We start from the raw sequence: 23,079 nt of genomic DNA, 5'->3' as shown, positions 1-23,079 counted from the left end.
CATTCCTTCATTCATTCATTCTATAGTAAATGCTTTTCCTGGTAAGGGTAGTCTTGGATCCACAACCTACATTTGGAACAGTGAGTAATGTATCATATCCAGTCCATCAAGTGGCATGTATTCTGGATGATCTTTCAAACACTTCTGATTGTAAAAAACCTGGACTCTATCCTAGGGGACTTGGGGCATAAAGCAGGGGATACCCTTGACAGGATACCAAAACCAAATCACAGGGCACAACTGCACACACACTATCATCCTACAAACCAAGTCTTTTGAATTAAGGAGGAAACTAGAGTACGTGGTGGAAACCCCTAAAGCACAGGGAGAGTCCATGCACACAGAGCAGAGGCAGGAATCAAACCCCTAATCGTGGAGGCATGAGGCAAACATCTTAATGTCCATCCATCCATTCTCTACACCACTTATCCTACTGAGACGCAGGGAACCTATGCCAGGAGACTTTTTTAATTATCACTTTTATGATTCTGAATGACACAGAGGCTTGCTCAACACATCACACAGCAAAAACTGAGTCAGCACTAATCAGATTCCCTTCACTAGCAACTCACGAAAAATGCAGAGCCAGAACTGAAAACAAGCTCGGAACCCATGATAACAGGTTCTATTAAACATGTTGGTTTGAACCTGTGTTTTCTGCATCGTTCAGTGACAGGCCATTATTGGAACAAATGTTTTCTCTAAGCATTTTGTGTCACATATTTTGAGACATAAAACAAAGTGTTGGCCATGTAGAACTTTAAGCTTCATAATTACAAAAACGATTTTCTGTAATATGATAGATATTGGGAATATTTTATTGTGGGTGTGTAAAAAAAATCTGTTTTGCATATATGTGTTGGGTTTCCTCTAGGTTTCTCTGTCTTTTTCCCCCAAAAAGGCACACTGGCTACACTAAATTGCCCTTAAATATTAGCGAGTGTATGAATAATGTCCTGCGGTTTACCATTGAGAGTGAATTCACCTTTGTCTTAATGTTTGATCTTTGTGAGCACTTTTTACTCACATTATCATTATTGATGCATTTAATTTCTGCTATATTTATGCCACAACTTATCCTAATCCTAACTGTAACCTTGATATGCGAATGAAAGCTTTTAAATAAAAGCAGCAATTTTTTAACCCGACAAATGAAAACTATCAAAACAATTACTATAACTATGGAGACACACTGTTTTCTACTGCTAAAAAAACGATATTTTAGAAAAATCTACTTGATATGCAGTAAGAGGAAATGTGTTTACTGATCAAGAAATGTGTGTTTTTTATGCAGCCAGAAGGGGGAGTTAAACTCTTCAGTATCTGTCTGTCTCTCTCCTTACTCAGTCTCACACACACATATACTGTACATACTCAGACACAAACGTTGTGTAATTATATATAATAAAACAATCTTAAATATCTTTATATTATTTTAATGATTTTCAAACTGTTGCAACACAAACGCTTAAACTACATGCTCAATAGACTCAATCTGTGTTCAATCTGTTTGTTCATTCCCCCAGAGTAGTGACTTATTTGCAATGTCATATTAAACCCTGTTAACCATAACACACCCTTGAACACATGTGCATGCTCAGTTTTTCACAACTAGCAAGAAGAATTATGGATATGTTGCCAAAACCAAGCCTTTTATATGAAATGTGCCAGACTGATAGTAAACAAGCTTTATTGCACAAACCACCATTCCACTGTTCCAAAACCATGAGTGAATCAGCAGACTGTGTGCTCCTGTGAAGAAAGTGTTTTAGTTTTACGGTTGTGTAAGCCTGGGTTTTTTTTTACTAAACTAACATTATTGCGCAAACGTTAGTCATTGTGAATACACTTTGTCATTATGGTACAGTTTTGAGCATTTGAGTCCACATCTATAAAACTATAGGGACTTATGTGACAGACACTCCACTTAAATTGATTAAGAAAGTGTGTGTGTAATTGTTGATCTAAAGTTAGATTACTGAGGAAATTATTAGGAAGCATTTTTGAAAGTAGCCTCTGAAGTCAATGCTTCATAACAAGTAGATTTGAAACTGATTATGTTTTTTTTTTCAACACAAGAAAGTCTTTAGGATGGTTGGGCTTTGTGGTTTCTCTATAACATGACAAGCTAAAATTCTTTTATTAACCTCAAGTGAGGATGGTGCGGAAATGGTTGTTTATAGCCAATATAAATATATATATACAACTGAGGAATGAACTCATTTTGTGGCTGTACCATTAAATGTAACCATAAATGGATTAAAAAAAAGGATGAAAGAAAATCATTCTCAAGTCGAATCCTGACGATGCCACAGCAATCAGTGTCTTTGAGCAAAGTGAACAAAACTGCCCCACTTTCTTGGATACGCTCTCTTTCCTCTCTCAGTGACACTAATCACTAATTATGGCTGTCTATGAGCTCATGAATGTGGAAGACGGCAGAAAGTGTAATCCTCAGTGTGTGTTATGCTATTAAGCTGAAATTAACTGGCTTCACTTGTCTAGGATGAATTGGAAATTGTCGTAATAATAAGGCTAGCAATTGGCAGGTGTACAAATTTGGGAGAAAAAAAAGTATGACTGTTTCTTTATTACTTAAATTGCAATGGTTCACAAATGGCTGTGGTATAATTGGAATACCACACATTGTGACTTGCTGTTTATTAGAAAACTGTGAGGTAGAAGCAGTCCCTTTTAATCACACTATCCTGCCATGTTTTATTCCTTACTTAACTTGTTAATAGCCTTTCAAACAAAAGGCTTATCGTTTTGTACATTGTCTTTTGTACACTGTTTTAAACTTGCTTGTAATCTTTCCAGACTTGTTTCTTCTCAGTGATGTCCTGAAAGCTGTAAATAATAAAAAGTGTAGAGAAAAATGCATGTTCTAACAACTGCAACTCAATATAGCTCTATTTGAAAAAATAGTATGTAGTTTGGCAGGTTTGTACTCTATGTTTAGCTATTGTATGTTTATTGTCCAAATACAGTTGTTTAAATGTTTTTTTGTTTTTTTTTATGAGACACACTTCTTGCGCTGTGCTAATTTTAGCCTCACAGTGAATCATACAAACGGACTGATCCTGTGACGGGCATTTTGGCTGGTATGTAGAAACGGCAAGGTTTTTGTTAGTTTAATTAAAGTAAGCACTCTAGGTACAAGTATGTAATATTTATTCCCATGTTGAATTTACTCTAACCACCAGTATGCTGCAAAGGTCATTTTCACAATATAGGACATTTGTGTTATGCTTTTTAGTATGTTTCAGGTCAGTTTAGAGTCCAAGATATATGAGAACACACTGCGACTCACAATAACATAACACATTTATGTCTTGTGAGTGATTCCTGCAGTGTGAGGACTGAATATCAGAGTGCACTGGCTCTCTCCTTTTTTAGATGTGAAGGATGGCTGGTGCTATCACACTACGCAGAGAGAAATACAGCGAGAGAGAGAGCGAGAGCGAGAGCGAGAGAGAGAGAGAGAGAGAGAGAGAGAGAGAGAGAGAAAGAAATACAGCGAGAGAAAGAGAGAGAGAGAGAGAAAGAAATACAGCGAGAGAGAGAGAGAGAGAGAGAGAAAGAAATACAGCGAGAGAGAGAGAGAGAAAGAGAGAGAAATACAGCGAGAGAGAGAGAGAGAAAGAGAGAGAAATACAGCGAGAGAGAGAGAGAGAAATACAGCGAGAGAGAGAGAGAGAGAGAGAGAGAGAGAGAGAGAGAGAGAATGTTTTATTAATAGTCACTTAGACATGGAGGAATATCTGTGAAGGCCAGTGTGTGTGGGGTTTTTTTTGTGTGTCTGTGTGATAAGCATGCTGAGCATATCTTTTTTAGATCTCTGACAAAATAAGTCTGTTTATGTGAATGTGATTTGAATGCATTGAACCCAATGGTGAAAGGTTATGTTTGCACACAGAGGATTAATCCTCCTGACAGAGAGACAGACACACACGTACACACAAAACTATAAAAACATCACTGTGTTTCATGACTACTAAACGTAGAAAAGTATATACGGTATATAAATGGAAATGTAAAGGCAAACAGACCATAATATCTGAGTGAATGTCAGTCTAAAAGAAATATTCATAATTGGATTGCAAAGAGCTCTTTCATTTTCATCCAGTCATGTTCAGCCAATTCTGCATGTTTTGAATTGAGGTCACGGTGATACTGAAATCCGGTACTGCTGACCTTTAGACCTTTATGTTTAATCTTCTGAGATTTTATTTCAGCTTTGCATTTTGATCTCACTGAACTCATCTGAACTGAGTACTGCGCGCAGCAATTTTTGCCTTTATTTTGGGAAAAAAGTATAATTTAAAGACACAAGCTAATGAGCCTCATAGTTCATAGACTATACAAAAAGGCACTAATTTGGTAATAAATATATTTCTGTGTCTTAAATACAGTGCTACATTTTAAAGTTGACACTTATGATTTATACAAGTTGCAATCTTTAATTCAAACAGTTTAAAATAATTCAGTGCTCCGTAATATCATGACATCTGTGTGTTTGGGCTCAGAGCTAGAATAAAGACAGCCCTCATGGAAGCCAAAACACATTAAATAATAAATATACACTCTTCACCTAAATTGTCTGACCTCCTGATGTTTTGCTTCGCTTATTTTAGCCTTATCATGGGTTCAAACACTTTGATCAAGAAGCCTTTGGACAGATATTATGGTGATGAAATTGCTAGATGTTGTCAGGTTTCAATGCTGACATCATTTATTTAGTTTCCTCTTGGGTCTAATTTTATATTTAAGTGACAAATTGGAAAATCTTAAGCTTCAATCTCAAACCGTGAATTTTATTGCAGTTAAAATGAGCCAGTTGTAGCAGACATTTTATTTTGTCCCGTATAACATGAATTATAACATTTATTTCAAGTCCTGCTTTTACATCCCAAACGTAAACACACCACAGACATCAGTAGACCGTCAATATACATCACTTCCAAAACCGGTACATGTATCTCTTCAGTCCTATATTAGGTTCTGCTTCATAGCTCTCTCTCTCTCTCTCTCTCTCTCTCTCTCTCTCTCTCTCTCTCTCTCTCTCTCTATCTCTCTCTCTATCTCTCTCTATCTCAGCCTACTATTTCTGAACTGGTCTCTGGCTCATTCAACCTATTTGAGAAGTGATTAGTGGTTGTAGGTGCTCATCACAAAAGTAGCTAATTGCTGAAAGCATTTTGGATGTATTAAAAAGGTTAATGTAATACATTTTTAGTTACAGAACTACTCTGTTCCACTTTTCAGAAATTGCCCTGCTTGCTTGAGATAAAATAAATCTGGCAGCTTGTGTTTCCTTCCTGTCCAACATCTCTCTATACACTCACAATTTTTTTACTCCTGTAAGTGTAGACAATTCCAAAAATATACCTCTTCAAATGTAGTTCATGTTTCACAATAGAAGTTAAGAAAAATCAAAAATAAGCCCAATTTAACACACCTGATCCCGTTCAGGAGCTGAATCCTGTCTGTAATGCTCAAAAATCCAGGTTTGATATCAAGTGAATAAAAAGTATGAACGTTAGATAAACTTGTTAAAACAGCACATCTGTCAAGTAGCTGATGCAATAAAAAACACTATCAAATAACTCAATGTAATTACCGTAAAGCACACTGAAATTATTTCCTTTCACTGTGAGATGCAGTGCAGTTTAGCAAGTAAAGCATTAAAATCAATCTTCCCCAGCTTTTTGACTCAAAGCCAGGAATTGGCGGCTTGAATCTTTGTGCTAATGAGTTACTAGAAGTTAACAGGGCATGATTAATGTTTTAATTTGCATCAGGCAGTGAATTTGGAGCTTGCTATAATTCTTGAATGTAGGAAAGATGGCACAGCTGGAATAGAACCAAAAGATAAAAGTATTCATACACAAAAATTGCAATACTATTTACCTCTTTTAAGTGACAGATTATTAAAAAAAAAACCTTCTATTTGACAGATAAAATGATGGTATGAATGAATGATAAAATAGATCGTTATCATTATTGCATCTAGTGGTCAAAACGGGAAGAGCAATTGTGCTAATAGGGGTCGACAGGGGGACGACACACAGCTCCCCATGCCCATTCTTGTTCAGCTAGATTAAAAGTACAAGAGCTTGTTTTATCACCAATAATAAGGCAATAAAAGGTGCAGACTGTGTTTATGATGTACAGAACCATTTCTACTCTATGCCAATCGTAATGCAAAGATGGGGAAAGGGAAAGGCAGATTATAGAGTGAATAATATTCAAAATATCAGATCTACATATGTCTCACGTTGATCACCTTTCCTGTGTAATGGCTTAGAGAAAGAAAAATGCATCTCCAATTTTTTTCCAATTTATTCGTTTACTTTATTTCAAAAGCATATCAGATGCTTACATAAACACACATTAACAATAGAAAACACTACAACTAACACCAACTGCAGCACATTGAGTTTTTATAAGGCAAAGTTGTGGTAATAAAATAAAATGTATTATTTGTTATATTTTAAACTTACTGAAGTACAGAATGATAGCAAGATTTTCACTCACTTTCGGATCTATGAGCACCAAGAAGTGCATCAGTAAATATGGCCAAATCATTTATGTTAAACTCCTCAAACACCTAGAGAAACTATGTGTTAAAATTTCCCAACATAACTGCAACACTCACTTAAAAACTAGATTTCCAATTTGAATACTCTACGTATTGTTTTAATTGCGTTCAATATTTGGTCCAAATTTGCATTCTTGTTATTTAAATGTGCTATTACGTATTTTTGGATCTGTAATTTGTTGTTTTGTTTTTGTTCTCTAGACACTCAGTTCATCATATAACTGCCAGCTACTAACAGAAGAGGTAAGGAACTAAAGCATGTTCCTAACTTTTAACTCATCTAGAAATCTTATTTCACAAAATCAGACTGCAGGCTGAATCTCATGATGCAGCCAGGTTGCTCAGGAAGCCAGAAGAATATGGATTTATTTGTACGAGTAGCTCACTGCTGATTCACAATTGCAACACTAGTCGTTCCCTGATTACATAAACATCGATGCTGACATGCAAACCTGATTTGCTCACAAGGTTACGACATGAGGAAAAACTGAGTGCTGAGCAAGTTTGTGCAAATACTGATTAGCGAACTTGATGACTACTAATGCAGCTTTTGTTATATATAAGGATTTGTAACAAGCGTACATACAAAATAATCTAATATTTAGATAAACAGGGGTGGAAAAGTACTAAGAAATTATACTTCAGTGAACATATAAATAATTAGTCAAATCTTACTTAAATCTTGCAAGTATTAAGCCAAAATGAAAGAAAGTGTTAAAGTAATTTTAGATTGCAAATCAAATGCAACTGTTTGCTATCCCACCTAAGAATTAATCATGCACAATATGCTAGCCTAAAAGTAAATAGTACAGCAATAGTAATTTTGTTAATTATTTAATTAGTAAACGGTCACATAACTAAATATTTACCATTTGTAAGAATCTAACTTTGACAAATCATTAGCTGCTGGAATCAAATCTAGTCTAACCAGGCATAAGCCAAGAAAAAAAGCTAACTCTGCTAAAAATTGCCAGGTAATATTAGCAAATTAGCAACACTTACATCAACAGTTTTCATGTCATTTTGAGAGGCAAAGACGACACCTCACTCTACACAAGTCTTAGTTTAGTTCAGCATATTGAGGTAGGAGTGCTTATCCTCATGTTCAACACTGTAGTCTGGAGGCTAATCTATGTCCAGAGATATTATTAGCATTAACGCTATTCGATCGATTCAGTTCAGCCTGTTTGATTTCTAAAATGCATACAGCTGATGGCTGGATGAGCAAAGAAAGATTTTTAACTAGTTTGATGATCTGAATGAACATGCAAGGAGCAAAAAGTTTGTTTTTTCCCCCAAATGTTAGAAGACAAATCTTCAACTTCACTACCACTAGTATAAATAACCCAAAGTAATACTTACGTATGGTAAAGAAGTAAAAATTCTAGAGCATTTTCCATCCCTGCAAACAATTCATTATTTGGCATTGCAAAACAACTATAACAGACAAGTCACTAAAAAATAAACCATTTCTCTGAGTAGTGTAGGACACCTAATATTATTGCTGGTAAGAGCCACAGGACAAACGTTGTCAACATGAGCATATCCAAATTGACATACAAGCTAATCACTGATCAAAGGTGAAAATGTGCATATTGGAAGGATTATTGCTACATTAACAGTATCACAGCCTCATGCATCATATTTATGCTAACATCTGTTTGCAATAATGCACCTGGGATAAATATTATTGCTATATAGAATGCCACTGATATGATTTTGGTTCACGCATACCCCCAGTTCTTATTTAGATGAATCTCCTCCTCTTGCCCAGTTACTGCAAAACAGCGGTTTTCACACTCCTCCCAACGCTGGATCTTTCCCTCCTCAACCAAGATAAACTTCCACTCGACCTGGCTGTCCAAGGGGAGACTGATGGTGCAGAACCAAAACCCATTGTCAACACTGCTCAAAGGAACAAAGCTCTCCCAGAACCCAAGCTCCTGCTGGTTCCCAGTTACAGCCAGAATCTGTTTTGGAGAGTGTGTGATGTAGTGCACTCTGAAGCTGACCTTTACAAGCTGGGGCATTGGCAACACTGTACCTACTTTCTTATTCAACAGATCAACTTCATCCTTAGCCTCAGCAGTGGTGGTGTTCTCTGGCAAGTCTGTCTTGTCTCGGTGAGACATCACATCAGCTGGAAGCCCAAAAGCGGCAGTAGCTGGAACTGGAGACGAAGAAACATCAGCTTTGAATCCACAACTAGCCTTACTCAGAGTCTGAGTCAGCCAGGGCAGGTCTCTGGTGTCTGGTGGTCCAGTGCTAAGCCACTCATTGCTGTCCATTATGGCATCCATTATGCTGATCTCATTCTTCTTCTGGCTAATGTCTGCTGGTGTGACTTCTGTTTTATCCTTGCTTTGGTCTGTGAGTGGCAGAGGTGGTAATAAATCCACTTGCAAACCAGCTACAGTAAAGCCCAGGTAGTTCTGTGGTGGACTGCTGAGAATATTGCCAAATGTGTTGCTCAGATGCTGTTGAGTGGCCAAACAGTCATCAGTTTTGCTCACTGTTGTCTGCAAGCTGTTAATGCTGCCATTGAAGTCTTGACAGCTTTTGACCTCCATCTTTTGCTTGACTTTCTCCGATTCCAAATTATTCAAGGGATCAGACTGTTCAGCAAAGCAGTAGGAGTCAAGATCAATCATCAGAGGAATGTTCCTCTCGAATGCTTTGGTTGTTACCTCAGGCTCGTCCATCTTTGTCTTTTTATGCAGAGCTTCTGAACTTGAGATTTCAGATGAAATATGCACCACTCTGTCAGCTACAATTATCTCCTCCTCATTAGGCTTGCTCATAATGTCTTGCACTAAGAGTGTGTTGTCTAAAAGATCGTCCACTGACTGGCTTTTTTGAACAATGAGATTTTTAGCTTCCATAATCTCCTGGGCACTCTCTGTTTCAGATGGCTCATCCACATCTATATGCTGTTCGATCTCAGACTCCTCATCATCACAGGCATTTTCCTTCAAACTGATCTCAGGCTTGTCTCCAGAGGGTCGGCTACTATTATCTTGATAAACAAACAAATCTGACTGCGCACTAATACTCTCAGCAGCATCAAAGACATCATGCCTGCATATCCTATGGTCCTTACCGGTTCCAGTAGTGTCTCTAACAGGGGAACCAGTTTGAGATTTTGCAGTAAGTTTTTTCACAGTCTCATGGGAGGTTTTTTCCAGGTTTTCCTCCAGAAGGTCTAAAGATGTTTTTGTATGGCTTGCATGAGATAGGATTTTTGTTTCATCGGAATCCACATCCCAATCCTCAGAGATTCCATCATCACTTCCTTTGGGGGGAAAAAACAACGACGTGATTTTTTTTTGTTTATATCTTTAATTGTAGAACATTTATTTAAGAAAAAATATACTGAAACCAATAAAAATCCTTATGAATAAAATATTCCTGAGGCATTTTGTTCCCATTGTATATCTATGTACTTTTTTAATTACAACTTAATTTTCTCTACTCTGTTCCCACTTCCTCCTTCACATAGGTATACAGTAATTATGAGGTGACACAGAGCCTAAATTAACTTAAAACCTAAAGTAATTAATCATTAAAGAATGTAGATATCTTATAAAGCACATGCACACGTCTTTCATATATTAAACAACATGAGCAAGACTTTTTGCCTGGAGAATTTCTAAGGATTTGGGAATTTGTAATTGTAATATTTATTTAGATCATGCTGGGTCACATTGGGATCACTGGGTTGCATTGCCACCTCAGAGCTCCAGTGTCCTGGTTTGATTCTGAGCTCAGGTTACTGTCTGTTTAGAGTTTCTGCACATATTCTGTTTTAGTCCCATCCAGGGTCTATTCCTGGGAAAGGTTCCAATTATGTTCACAATTATGTCAAACATTCTCTCACTATTAATTAATTAATTAATTAATTAATTTATTTATTCATTTATTTTTACTCAGCTCAAATCAATTTCCACAAAACTCTCCAATTGGGGTTAAAGGTAAAATACTGATTTATAGGGGCTTGTGCTTGTGTGTTAAAGTTAAACAACAAGGCTAGATGATCACGTGACTACCCCTCAGGTTCAGTAAGGTTCACGTGCGCAGCATCATACGTCACACGGTTACGCCTTTAATTTTAGTCCTCATCATTTTCTTTTCTTATTTTGTAACTTTACATTCAAACCTGACTTTAAACAGGAAAAGTGTTTGTGAAACTACTTAAACATCAAAATCCATGTCTTAACTGTTTCAACAGTGGTCCATTTTACCTGTTGACTTGCTCCATTCATCTTCATCATCTCCTCCTCCTCCTCGTGGTCTCGTTGGTTCCTTTTCCGTTCCGCTCGTGTTCTCTTTGCTACACCTTTCCCCTCGTTGACCTTTAACGACTCGGTAAATGAGAAACGCGCCCCATGCTGACAGCGAGGCGAATATGATGAACAGTACGGCGGCCGCGGTTTCGTAGCCCCCCATCACACCGGAACGGTGACTCATGTCGGCGGCTGTGGCTGCAGCCGATAAAAACTCGTCACACGCGTCTTTTTCACGTGAAGCGCGTGTGTGGCTTCATTCCACGCGCACTGTTTTAGAGACAAGCTCGTGTTGCAGCACGGATTAAAAAAAAATCCGTGTCCGCAGTCAGATGAGCGCTCTGCCAATGGGCTTCTATCTGTCTCTCTCTCTCCCTCCCCTTATCTCTCTCTCTCCTTCCCTTCTCTCTCTCTCTCTCTCCCTCCCTTCCCTTCTCTCTCTCTCTCTCTCCCCTTCTCTCTATCGCCCTTCCCTTCTCTCTCTCTCCCCCTTCCCTTCTCTCTCTCTGTCTCTCTCCCCTTCTCTTCTCTCTCTCTCTCCCTCCCTCCCTTATCTCTTTCTCTCTCTCTCTCTCTCCCCCTTGCCTTCAATCTCTCCCCTTCTCTCTCTCCCCCTTCCGTTCTCTCTCTGTCTCTCTCTCTCTCTCTCTCTCTCTCTCTCTCTCTCTCTCTCTCTCTCACACACACACACACACACACACACACACACACACACATTACACTTCTCTATGAACCTATAAACCTAGTTTTAATAGAGTCTCTCCACCTATTTCACACTTTTATCATTTGCATTGATTGCCTTATCCCGGTCTGTATCGTGGTAGCTACAGAAAGAACAGGGCAAAAGATTGAGAATTCCACCCTGGACATCATTCACACCATGCACACATACATTCACACATTCAAGTCAAGAAGCTTTTATTGTCATTTCAACCATATATAGCTGTTGCAGTGCACAGTGAAATGAGTTTCTCCATGATCATGGGGCTACATAAACAAAGGCAGAGCTATAAGGACTTAGTAAGTTAGTCCTATGTACATAAAGTGCATCTGTGTAACCTGCTGTAAACAATGCAGGACAAGACAAACAATACAGTGCAGGACAAGACAAACAAGACAGTGCAGGACAAAAAATACAAGACAATACACAACAGACAATATACAAAAACAGTGCTGACCAGTTTAAACACTGTATGTTCAATCAATGATAATCAATTTCTCCACACCTAGCAGGTTATCACAGCTAGATCATCTATGCTGGAATACACATAATAACTGAGACTGTCACTTTATAAAATGCCTGTCCCACTTCAGTGTACACATTACACATACAACCTCCATATTCACCTTTCCTATGTAAGTATACAACTTTCCTACCTCACTATACTGTCCTGCCTTATTTTAGAGTGTTTTCTATATCAGTAAATTGCTGTTTTCTGTTATATTCTGTATTTGGTGTGTATTTCTGTTGTATTTTGTATTCCGTGTGTATTTGTTGAATGCTTCTTCTCTCTGTATTGTTTGTGTAAAGTCCGGTTTTTCATTATAATTGGCTGTATGAGTTCCGATTACCTTGTTACTACTTACTGAAAGTCTGATGGATTTAACTATCAGCGTATCTTGTGCTTGTTTTGGACTTTGTTATTTGCTATTCCTCTTTGGTTTTGGCAGTTAGAACCTTTGTATCCTTGTACATTGTAGACATGATCTGGGTCAAACCTGAAAAGATAAAATGCCAGTTGTGTTTGTTACCCACAATCCCGGTGTATTGATGTACTCCCCTTTCACCTTTCATGTTTTTACCTAATAGTATGAGTCAAACATTCATATATTTTATTCTTTCACTTTACAATTCTGCTGTAGCAGAAAACAATTGGGGAGATATCAAGGCCAACTGAATTTATAAAAACAAGTCTATTCCCAAAAATAATTTTTGGAGATCTTATAATGAATGTTTGGCTTCCCATTCACTAGCATGGGAGTGGACGGGGTTGACAATTGCACTTCAGCAGAGTATCTCAGAGACATTTTGATATACAGTCATTAGTCACAAAGCACACAATGATTCAAATTAGTTCCAGGATAATGACAGTGAGTGTTCTTCAGTGGCGTCTCCAGTCAGCAGATCTAAATCCAACAGAGAACCTATGGGAGAAAGGGAAAGTAGCATTATAAATGTCCTGCTGACAAATCTGCAACATTTGTGAAAGTCACCCAGTGAATTAAAGTACAATACATGTCCAAAACTGTAAAAACTGACTCAGTAATGGTGGCAGTTGTTTCACTATTATGTACAGTCCATTCCAAATGTATGAATGTATGCAGTAGAATTAACTGCAACTATACAGCAAACCAGTCAGAAATAAACATTGTAAGAGCTGTGAAACAAAACCTAAAAATAACATTCAATTACATGCAACATGAACATTTTGTCTGCCAATTTACAGAGAAATGAATCCAATCTAATTTGGAAGAACTTCATCATGCAGCTAGACATGACTTAAAAAAAGACAAACTGAGCAACATTTCATTTCCTGAACAGGAGATTAAAATGAGAAACCACTCAGAGCTAAATAAATATATAGTGTGATTTACCTTAATTTAGTTTAGATTTTTGTTTTATTGTTACCAAAGGTATTGATATCAGATGTGCCATGATCTACATTATCAGGAATTTAAATATGATCTATAACCTCATATTATTTTTTTGATCTCAGACTTAAATATCTTCATTGTATAAAACAAGAGGAATGTATTTACTGTCTAAAGTATTTCCAGAATACTGTCTGGAAAAGAATACTACTGTTTAAAAACTAATGTTCTGTAAGGCTTATTTCAGCATTCTTATGGCTGATGAAGGATTGGGATTTCAGAATAAACACCAGGAAAATAGTCTCTTGCGAAATTTGAGCTGCCCTTTGCATCAGATAGTGTTATAATTGATTGGATCAGCAGTTCACTTGATCATTTCACACTTTGTTCTTTGCGGATACCATTGTTGATGATGTTTAATTTATCCTGCAAATCTTGTCAGATAAACAAAGCTTATTTAAGAGCCACAGCTGATGTAGTTGAGTAGTTCCTATGTAGATGTAGATCCTAAAAGACAAAACATATTTTCCCTTTTTACTGACCTATCATCCTGACCATCATGGATATGCATCAGGTGCAATTTAAGCAGGATTCTCCAGATTATCACCATCTGGATTCCAAAACTTCTAAATTTAATTTAGAGAAAACAAACAGTAACGTGAAACAAAAAGATAAGGCAAACAAGATGCTGAGAAGCCCAAGAAGCAGCAATGAACAGTTAATCTCAAATGACTCATACACCTCAAGACCCAGGAAACATTGCACCAGTGTTGCAAAGAAATCAGGTAAAGTACATCAGTCAGCAACTTTAACTTTTGCAAAGAACTCAGCATTATCAAAATCCAAAGTGAGCAAGTCCTTTAATTTGGGTACTGAAAAAAAATTAAAGTGGAGATCTGGAAGAGATCAGATGACCTGGAGAAAGCCAGAGAGGTTCATCATCAAAAATTCCAGGCCACACTAGATTCACTGGTTGAGGAGTTTGAAAGTGGTGCCTTTTCATCCAGGACATAAAAACTCTACGAGTGAGATTCTGAGTTCACTACGTGACGCACTCCCCAAGGCAAACTCTGGCTGTAACAGGGAACCATCAGAACCTCGGAGCCTGGAAGAGTTATGTTCCTCTGAGGAAAGCAGAAGATGGATTATGGTTTTGCAGCATCATCTTTCCTATGTACATCCAGGTGAAGTGGAAATTTGTACTGGTCAAGAATGGAAAGATTGTGCGCTGGGAAGAATGCGGAAATCGGCTGGTGGACATCCCCAGAAAAGTGGAAGAAGAGATCCAGCTTTACTGCACATGGGGATATCACTGAACATTTGTGTAGTTTCTGGAAATGTTGACCATCCCTGTAACACACTGAATTTACATATCATTTGTGTTATTAAAATTTGACTTAGGTTTCTGTGCTCAAAATCTATTTGTTTTAAAACGTGTTTAATCACATGCAATTTTTGATACCTAACTGTAAACTCTTGATTAATAAATCATAGTTTTATCCAGATATAAAAACAATTAACTCTAAAATATTGTATGCTACAACATGCAAAATGCACAAACAATATATTCGTGTTTTGATTGGTTAACATCGATGCCATTCATCTAAACCGCTGTTTGATTGGTCGGTTTAATGCTGACGCAAGAAGGTGACATTATAGTAGCGTCAAAGAAGGTCGCGGAAATTTCAACGCTTGTTAATATTCTTTTCCAGAAAGATATCGTTTGGGTAAGATTGGAGTGTTTACTCTGTTTTATTATGTCTCATGTTTTAACTCACTGTAGACCAACTCAAGAGCTGGTTTTTAGATTTAATCCGCTTTTAGTTCTTGTTAGCTTGTTAGCCTGCTAGCTGAGGCTAGTCTAAGATTGTAGTTTGTCAAGCAACAGCTTTAAACCTTTAAACATAAAATATCAACTTACACTTCACTAAGTTTATTCAAAAGAACAAAACATGTGACAGCTAGACGGTCGGATTCTCTTTTCTTCTGTTCCTAAAACTATTATTACCTCGCTAGCTAAAGTTATTAGCTAGCTTTTTTCAGGCTGTGTTCCAAATCACATCGTGATCCCTGTATAGGCTCCCTACTGTGGGCGTGAAGTATTGGGTTCTACAGTGTATCCAGTGCACCATGTCAATGAGACTCAGCCGTTTGGGATTGAACCGCTGCCGATTTTGTAAGATGATTTGAAGCTTTGCATGAACGTCACGAGACGAGCATTTGGTCTGTACTGTATTTTAATTATCCTCCTGAGACTTTGGAACAACACAGAAGCACAGTGTTAGTGTTGTTGCAGATATAATAGCGTTTTAATAGGTTATAAACTCCTTGATCACCTTAAAAATCTCCTTGATCTTAAATATAAGTGATATTGGTCCAATTTTGCTGCTCTCTCACAAAAACAAAAGTGCTTTTATTTTTTTCCCTCAACAATTTTAATTTTTAAAGTTCAACGTAAATAAAGTCTTTGCACAGTTATGGCAGATCCTTAGCTCAACTAGTGAGTTACAAATTAACAAGCATGATGGTGGTGATGGCATGAAAGTAGAATCCTTGGAAGCTAATCTGTGCACGTGATTAGAAGAATGAGAGCTGGAAAGACTAAAGCACTGCTGCATCATTCCCTATAGTGAGATGAATTCCCAGTGAGGCCTTTATCCTCTGGTAGCTGACAGGCAATGTGGGAGAATGTAGGAAAGTGTGAATCATGTTTGTAAACTTGGTTATAAAAAAAAACATAAATTCATAAAAATCATGGTTGTTAAAAAAGTCAATATAAATCCGTACTAAGGATGTTTTTAGCTAGAGCTGCTCAAGAAGACTGCAGAATTTCACAGAATACAAAGAAAAGAATTTGTATGAGCATATACAATAATTTTTTTTTAATCCATTCTGTTGTGATTGTTCTTTGGAGTTAAGCTACTATATACATACATTCAGTTTTGTGCCAATGTCTAGTGATGTACTTTTTTATATTTCACACACTTTTGCTTATGTTGGTGAGTGAGTAAATAATAAATGAGTACTATGCAAATTTATAGATGCTGGTGGTATCACCATTGCACGCACACACATACCGGGGATGCATTGATCTGATACTAACCATTGCACTGGTATTGACGCTGATGTAAAATGCTGCATTGATTTGGGTTTTGTTTGTGTTTTCACACAATATCTGCTGTCGTGATTCATGGTGTAAATGTCTGTTATGGCTGATACAGAAGAGCAGGCTCATGAAAGGACACACATTGTCTTAAAACCTGCTGTCGTCGTGCTTGTGACAAAGCTCACAGAAGGGAGGAAAGCATCAGTATGGAGATAAGGGCATATTTTGGAAAGCTGTGATAGTGTTATATAGAGAATAGAAAAACAAAAGCAATCCCTTCGTAACTCTAGGGGTAAATTAAGTATGTATGTTTATTATTATATAATATAATGGATTGTAAATAAGAGTATTGTTGAAAAAGGACACAGAACAGGTGTGAAATGAAAATTTCTATACTGGAATTTAAATAAACTAGCAAAGTGATTTGTAATTGTGATTTGTGGTGATTTTACTTTCTCTACATCATAATTTGTAAATGAACAGTAGGCCTAATCCAGTGTCTGAGTAAAGCTAATCACATTCACGAGAGGCTATCAATCCTAGGGGTTTCTATAACCTAATCAGATGTCTATATGTTTTTTTTATTCATTAATTTGTAGTTTAAATCAAAACCCACCTTTATATCTGGTCTCCTGATTCGGGGGTTTAATCCAAACCTCAGTGAATCAAAAACCAATATTTCTGTGTACAAATGGAGGAATAGAAAGATCCATAGTTCAAGTTAATAACCAGAAAATATCTGTACACTTACAGATGTTTATTAAAAATGTGTTGAGGAAGGTTTGAAATTGATCTCAGTGTAAAAAGGTGGTCTGTTTATAAAAGGATTGAGAAGTGTTGGTCTTAACAAAATTAACTGTTGAGAATCAACAAAATATCACTTCCTGATTAAGTGCCTGTACATGTATTAATAATATTAAGGCACTACCCTAATAATCATATTTCATTTAAACAGTATTTAATTTTTTATCTCTGTTGACATGACGATTCAAAATCCTGACGATTCCTTCAGAATTATTTTCAGAGACTAAACCAGTTCATATTCTTGTGTCAGCTTGGTAAAAATGTCTCACTCTTGCTCTTCTTTTCTGATCCCCCACTCCACACTTTCTACAGAGCCACTGGTCATGACGACTCTGGACGACAAGCTCCTGGGGGAGAAGCTGCAGTATTACTACAGCAGCAGTGAGGATGAGGAGAGTGATCATGAGGAAGACGAAGGCCAGTCCAAAACCATCAGGAACCAGGAAGTGCTTCAGACTGAAATCGACTACAGTCCTGATGGCACTGCTGTTAACACCGGTGCATATTTTACATTCTCAACTTGCCGTCCTTTTTCTTTTCTTTTTTTTTTTTTTGCTAATAATGATAATGTTTTAAGAAAAATATTTATTATTTGGCATAAAAAAACCAGATCAGTCAATAGTAATACACAGGATATTACAGACAATTATTAGATCATCTGTAACAACATTAGAATAACAATAAGTGCTTCCATCAACCACACTAATGCAAGGTGACTGTAATGCTTATATTTATTTATTGATCCCACACAGTTTTTGCAACTATATGCAAAACTATATATCGAGCCAAACTCAACAGTATTTGGAAGAGCTTGCAGTTTTTCAAAGTTACCACAGATTTTCCTCAGATTTGGGATAAGTTTTGATATGTGACGTCATGACAACATGCATTCAGCCCTAATTGTCTTTGATACACATGCCTTGAACATGAGTACAGCTATTATAGAATTAAAGGAATTACATGTGTCTCATTGCTGGTAGGAGTTTTACTGAAGAATCCTGTGCTTGCAATTTTGCCGATTCAAGTAGATGTATACCAAAGAAAAGCACAAATTGAAAACTGCATTGCATTTTTGGCTGCAAACATAAAAAAAGCTCGGAATCCTGGAGGGTCTGAATTAGGATCAGTTTTGATGTGAACTTAGAACTGGATGGAGACCTGATGAATTGATAAACATGATCTAAAACATGTATTTGGTATGCTAAAGAACCTAAGAAAATGTACTTGACTGCTTACAAAATATTTGACTAAAATAGTATGACTATTTATTGTAGCACATATACATGAGCCGAAATACATACAGTTGGCTATGATTGGAAGAGAGCCCATGCTGACCTCCTGGTCCACCACCAGATGCACCTACAATGGGCTGATGAGCATCAGAACTTGACCATGGAGCAATGGGAGGTGTGATGAGTCATGTTTTCTTTTATATCACATGGATGTCTGGGTGCTTGTGAGTCACTTCTCTGGGGAAGAGATGGTACCAGGATGCACTATGAGAAGGAGGAGGCAGTGTGATGCTCTGGGCATTGTTCTGAATTTTTGTGGATGTTACTTGGACATCTACAACCTATCCAAAGCATGTTACACACATACCTGCAAACTAGTCGCTTTTCGGGGACATTTGCCGTTTTTGGTCAAAATATGTCATTTGCGTGAATCGTGTAGATCCGAAGAGTTTTTAGTTGGGGGGGGTGTACCATCTATCAAGCTGATGCCTCGTGTCCCTACTTTTAATGACTTTTTATGGCGGATGGCAAACCAACTTTTGGTGCATTCACCGCCACCAACTGGACTGGAGTGTGAGGCACTAGTAAGCAGATGACGCCTGACGTCTCAATCATCCTTGCGTCTTTTGAGCAATCAGCATTCAGAAGCAAGATAAGGCAATCACCTATTTCATCCCTCACTTCAAGCCACAGAGGACGAACAAAAAGCAATAAAGAGACACATTGCTAAACAACGAAAACGGGCACTTGAAAGGCTTGTGGCGGCCAAAAAACAAAAGAAATAGCAATATTTGTGTTCATCAATTTATTAAGGTTCCAAGGCACTCAAATTGTACAGAGAAAAATTATTTACAAGAAATTTTTATTTCGAACCTTGTCACCTTTTTCACCTCTTGTGAGTTTGCAGGTATGTACACAAACCAAATTTACTCCTTAATGGTGGTGTCCTCTTACAACATGATAATGCTCTTTGCCTCACTGCAAAAAAAATATTCAGGAAAGGTTTGTGGAATATGAAAAAGAGTTTAAGGTGTTTACTTGGCCTCCATATTCCCCAGATTTCAATCTCAGCAAGCATCTGTGGGATGTGCTGGACAATGAAGTCCAAACCCCTCATGCTCCACCTCGCAACATACAGGGCTTAAATGATTCGCTGCTAACGTCCTGGTACCAGATACCACAGCACACCTTCAGAGGTCTTGTTGAGCCCAGAGCTGTTTTCCAGAGATATTCTTTAGGGCATGTTCTCCCTGTGCTTTGAGAGTTTCTTACTGGAACCAGTCCAAAGACACGTGTTTGGATGATTAGCATCTCTAAGTTGTCTGTGTGAATGAGTGACAGATGGTGTTCTGCAGAGTGTTTGCACCTTGTCCAGGGTCCCCTTGTCTTAATAAGCTCCAACTCGAAGTGACCAGATAAACATCTGCCATGTCCAATCAGCAACACATTCTGAATTAGCTATCTTTTTTCTGTTTGAATTGTTTTCTGATTTACAGTTACTGCTCACTACTTTAAATTTTTTTTTTTTTAATATTGTGTTGTTAATAATAATTACTTGTTTTATTTTCACAGTTTTATTAATCACTGTTTGTTCTTTTCTTTTCCAAAGTACTTTATAGAGTTGAGGTTTTATAGATTGAATTCGTTGAGGTTTTATGTTTGTTCATTTTATTGTTTTATTTTACTGAAATCTCTCATGTCTGCTGTATTTGGGTCGATTTAATATAAAAGTATATGGGTGTGTGTGTGGGTGCGTACACTTGCAGGTCCAAAAGGAGTGCTCAACGACTGGAGGAAGTACAAGCAGCTTGAGACGGAACAGCGAGCCGAGCAACAGAAGGAGATGGAGCGTCTGATAAAGAAGCTAAGCATGACCTGTAGATCACATCTGGATGAAGAACTGGACAAGCAGAAGCAGAATGATCTGCAGGATAAGCTTAACGGCAAGGTTAGGTGCAGTACAGAGCAAGGAAAGTGTTTTCGTCTACATCTACTGCATTTGGCAGACACCCCTTTTCAGAGCGTTTTACATTTTTTATTTTTTAGATTTTTTTTTTTTCATTTTATTCAACTAAGCGATTGATGGTTAAGGGCCTTGCTCAGGGGCCCAGCAAGCTTGGTGGACAAGGGATTCGAACTCATGATCTTCCGATCAGCAGGCCAACACTTTGCTCAAACTGGCAGCACACTTTAAACACAAACCACCAAAGTAGTGGTTTGACTCCCTATGCTCTGGGGGTCTCCTGTCCAAATAAGATCTCGCCCAGACTCTGATTGGTCCAAAGATCATATGGTTGCTTTTATCCCTGTACAAAGCTGCAGTTTAAGTCATTTGCCACAACTGATGTTTCTTGTGTATTTGTTTTATTTGGGTGCCATGTATGTACTCCAAAGTCTAATCCTCAAATTATCTAACTGCCAAATCCTGTGTGCTGCTTTTTAAGTAACAGCTTTTAAATTAAGAGCAAATTTTAAGAACACAGTCAGAGGTGCATGTGTGCAGATAAAACATTTTCCTGTGGGGGTAAAAACAGATGAAAGCAGTTCATAGCCCTACACCAGACAGCAATGAGATGTTAAAATGTGTGTATTAAGTAGAGCTCCTCAAATACAAAGTGCCATATTTTGAGTATTCAGTTCATTTTTTGCTTTCCTTCAGGTAACGCTGCGAGTCGATAAGGAGGAGGACAACGACGATGAAGCCTTTCTCCAGCAGTACCGGCTGCAGCGTATGGAGGAAATGAGGCGGCAGCTGAGTGGCGGGCGACGTTTTGAGCGCGTCATCTCCATTTCCTCAGGCGAGGAGTTCCTGCGCGCCATTGACGAGGAGGGCAGAAGCACTCTAGTGCTGGTGCACATTTTCGAGCCTGATGTGCCCGCCTGCCAGGCCATGAGGGGAAGCCTGATTTGTCTCGCTCTGCAATACCCGGAGGTGAAGAGCATCTTAACAAGCTTGAAGCAATGGCAATGTGGCTAATGTCAATATGTGCTAAGTGAGGATTAGAAGAAAGCTAACAGGAAACAGAAACCCCTGCATTTTTGCGTAAGCAGGGATCTAAGTGCTGGATCTAAGGCAGTCCAATTTGCTTTTATATGTTTTATTTTATGCAAGCTGAAGAAACAAATATAGCACTTATGTGACTCATACAGTTTTTATTGCTGTATTCTGGTTGTCCATGTTGGGAATTCTTATTGTGTTTGTTGCAGGTGAAGTTCTGTGCGGCGCAGGGCACAGTGCTGGGCACCAGTGCTCTGTTTCGCAGCTCAGCGCTGCCCGCACTCCTACTGTACCGCGGTGGCGATCTGGTGGGCAACCTGGTCCGTGTCTCTGACCAGCTGGGTGACGACTTCTACGCCACTGATGTGGAGGCACTGCTACAGGAGTACGGCCTGCTCCCTGAGAAACACCCAAACACACATTCATCCATCCATACTGGCAACACCAACGACTCTGACAGTGACCTGGAGATAGACTAAAGGAAATTAAATACACAATATGTACACACTTCCACACAATATCTCCTTGCTGACTGAAATGACCAAAATCAGTTACTGCGTGTACACACACAAACACACAACTCTCCAGCAATTTATACAGTGGCCCAGAATTGGACTGTATGCACCTAATGTGTACGCAAGGCAATTGTATAACAGTTTACGACCATTTGAAGTGACCAAATCACAGATGGATGGACACACACATACACTACTGATTTTAATTAGTGGACCTGGTACACAATTTTTTGTACAAATCTTAATTCACTGGACCAAAATGTGTGCAGGATATTCAGGTGTGTGTGTGTAGTGTGGTGTAAACAAAAATAATATTGCATGTCCTCTCAGAAATGTTGGATGGTTTTGGGGGTACCAAGGTAAAGGTTTGTCCTAGCACTGTTTTAATACAGTAATACCCAAGCTGATGAAAATCCCCGAAAGAATATTAGATTGTTTCAGCATGTAATCCTAATCGGAATCTTATGAAATATGTTCCTATGTTTATTTTATAATGAAAGCCTTTATTTGTGCTCTATGCATTCATGGAGGCAGAACAAGTCAAACATCTGTGTGTTACTATTTATTCTAGTTTTAGCTGAATGTAAAATATTTTTGTTTCCATCTGCATTGTTTTAGCTTTACATGGAAAGACACCTGTTAGTTTTTTACAGTTTATATGTGTCCAATCTGTTAACAATGAAATAAAAAAAGCTTATGTTCTGATTTTGGTTTGGTTTTGTTTGTTTGTTTGCTTGCTTGCTTGCTGTGTTAGAGAGAATATTTGTCTGTAAATCTCCTTGACTTGCCTGGTGTATGACACATTTGAATGTATGCATTTAAAGTAATGGATGGATGGAAATGTAGTAACAGTGATGGAGCAATACCAATAGAAATAGAGATAGCGTTTGCTGAAAATCTTTTATTTTAGAGAGGAGGCGGGTTAACTACGTTGTAGGTATGACA

General features: G+C 37.9%; 2 protein-coding genes across 2 annotated transcripts; one reads left to right on the top strand and one right to left on the bottom strand.

Annotated features, from left to right (window-relative positions):
- Positions 1–6,330: 6,330 nt before the first annotated feature.
- stbd1 (starch binding domain 1) lies at positions 6,331–11,246 on the bottom strand. The gene is made up of 2 exons (XM_060890857.1): positions 10,846–11,246; positions 6,331–9,896 (listed from the first exon to the last, which is right to left on the bottom strand). The coding sequence occupies exons 1-2, from the start codon at positions 11,069–11,071 to the stop codon at positions 8,329–8,331; spliced, it is 1,794 nt and encodes a 597-aa protein (XP_060746840.1). The 5' UTR covers positions 11,072–11,246; the 3' UTR covers positions 6,331–8,328.
- Positions 11,247–15,101: 3,855 nt separating this feature from the next.
- Positions 15,102–22,839, top strand: pdcl (phosducin-like). Its single transcript, XM_060890943.1, has 5 exons — positions 15,102–15,206; positions 17,702–17,887; positions 20,388–20,569; positions 21,281–21,553; positions 21,829–22,839. Exons 2-5 carry the CDS (start codon positions 17,713–17,715, stop codon positions 22,096–22,098), a joined length of 900 nt encoding a protein of 299 aa, XP_060746926.1. The 5' UTR covers positions 15,102–15,206; positions 17,702–17,712; the 3' UTR covers positions 22,099–22,839.
- Positions 22,840–23,079: the final 240 nt, after the last annotated feature.

This window comes from Tachysurus vachellii, chromosome 17 (genome assembly GCF_030014155.1).
Source record: "Tachysurus vachellii isolate PV-2020 chromosome 17, HZAU_Pvac_v1, whole genome shotgun sequence".
NCBI lineage: Eukaryota > Metazoa > Chordata > Actinopteri > Siluriformes > Bagridae > Tachysurus > Tachysurus vachellii.
This window is presented reverse-complemented; position numbering and strand designations above follow the sequence as displayed.

Coding starts and splice junctions, on each gene's coding strand:
- pdcl (XM_060890943.1), top strand. CDS start 17,713: ATGACGACTCTGGACGACAAGCTCCTGGGGGAGAAGCTGCAGTATTAC. Junction 17,888..20,387: donor TGGCACTGCTGTTAACACCG/GTGCATATTTTA, acceptor GTACACTTGCAG/GTCCAAAAGGAGTGCTCAAC. Junction 21,554..21,828: donor TCGCTCTGCAATACCCGGAG/GTGAAGAGCATC, acceptor TGTTTGTTGCAG/GTGAAGTTCTGTGCGGCGCA.
- stbd1 (XM_060890857.1), bottom strand. CDS start 11,071: ATGAGTCACCGTTCCGGTGTGATGGGGGGCTACGAAACCGCGGCCGCC. Junction 9,897..10,845: donor TGAATGGAGCAAGTCAACAG/GTAAAATGGACC, acceptor TTCCCCCCAAAG/GAAGTGATGATGGAATCTCT.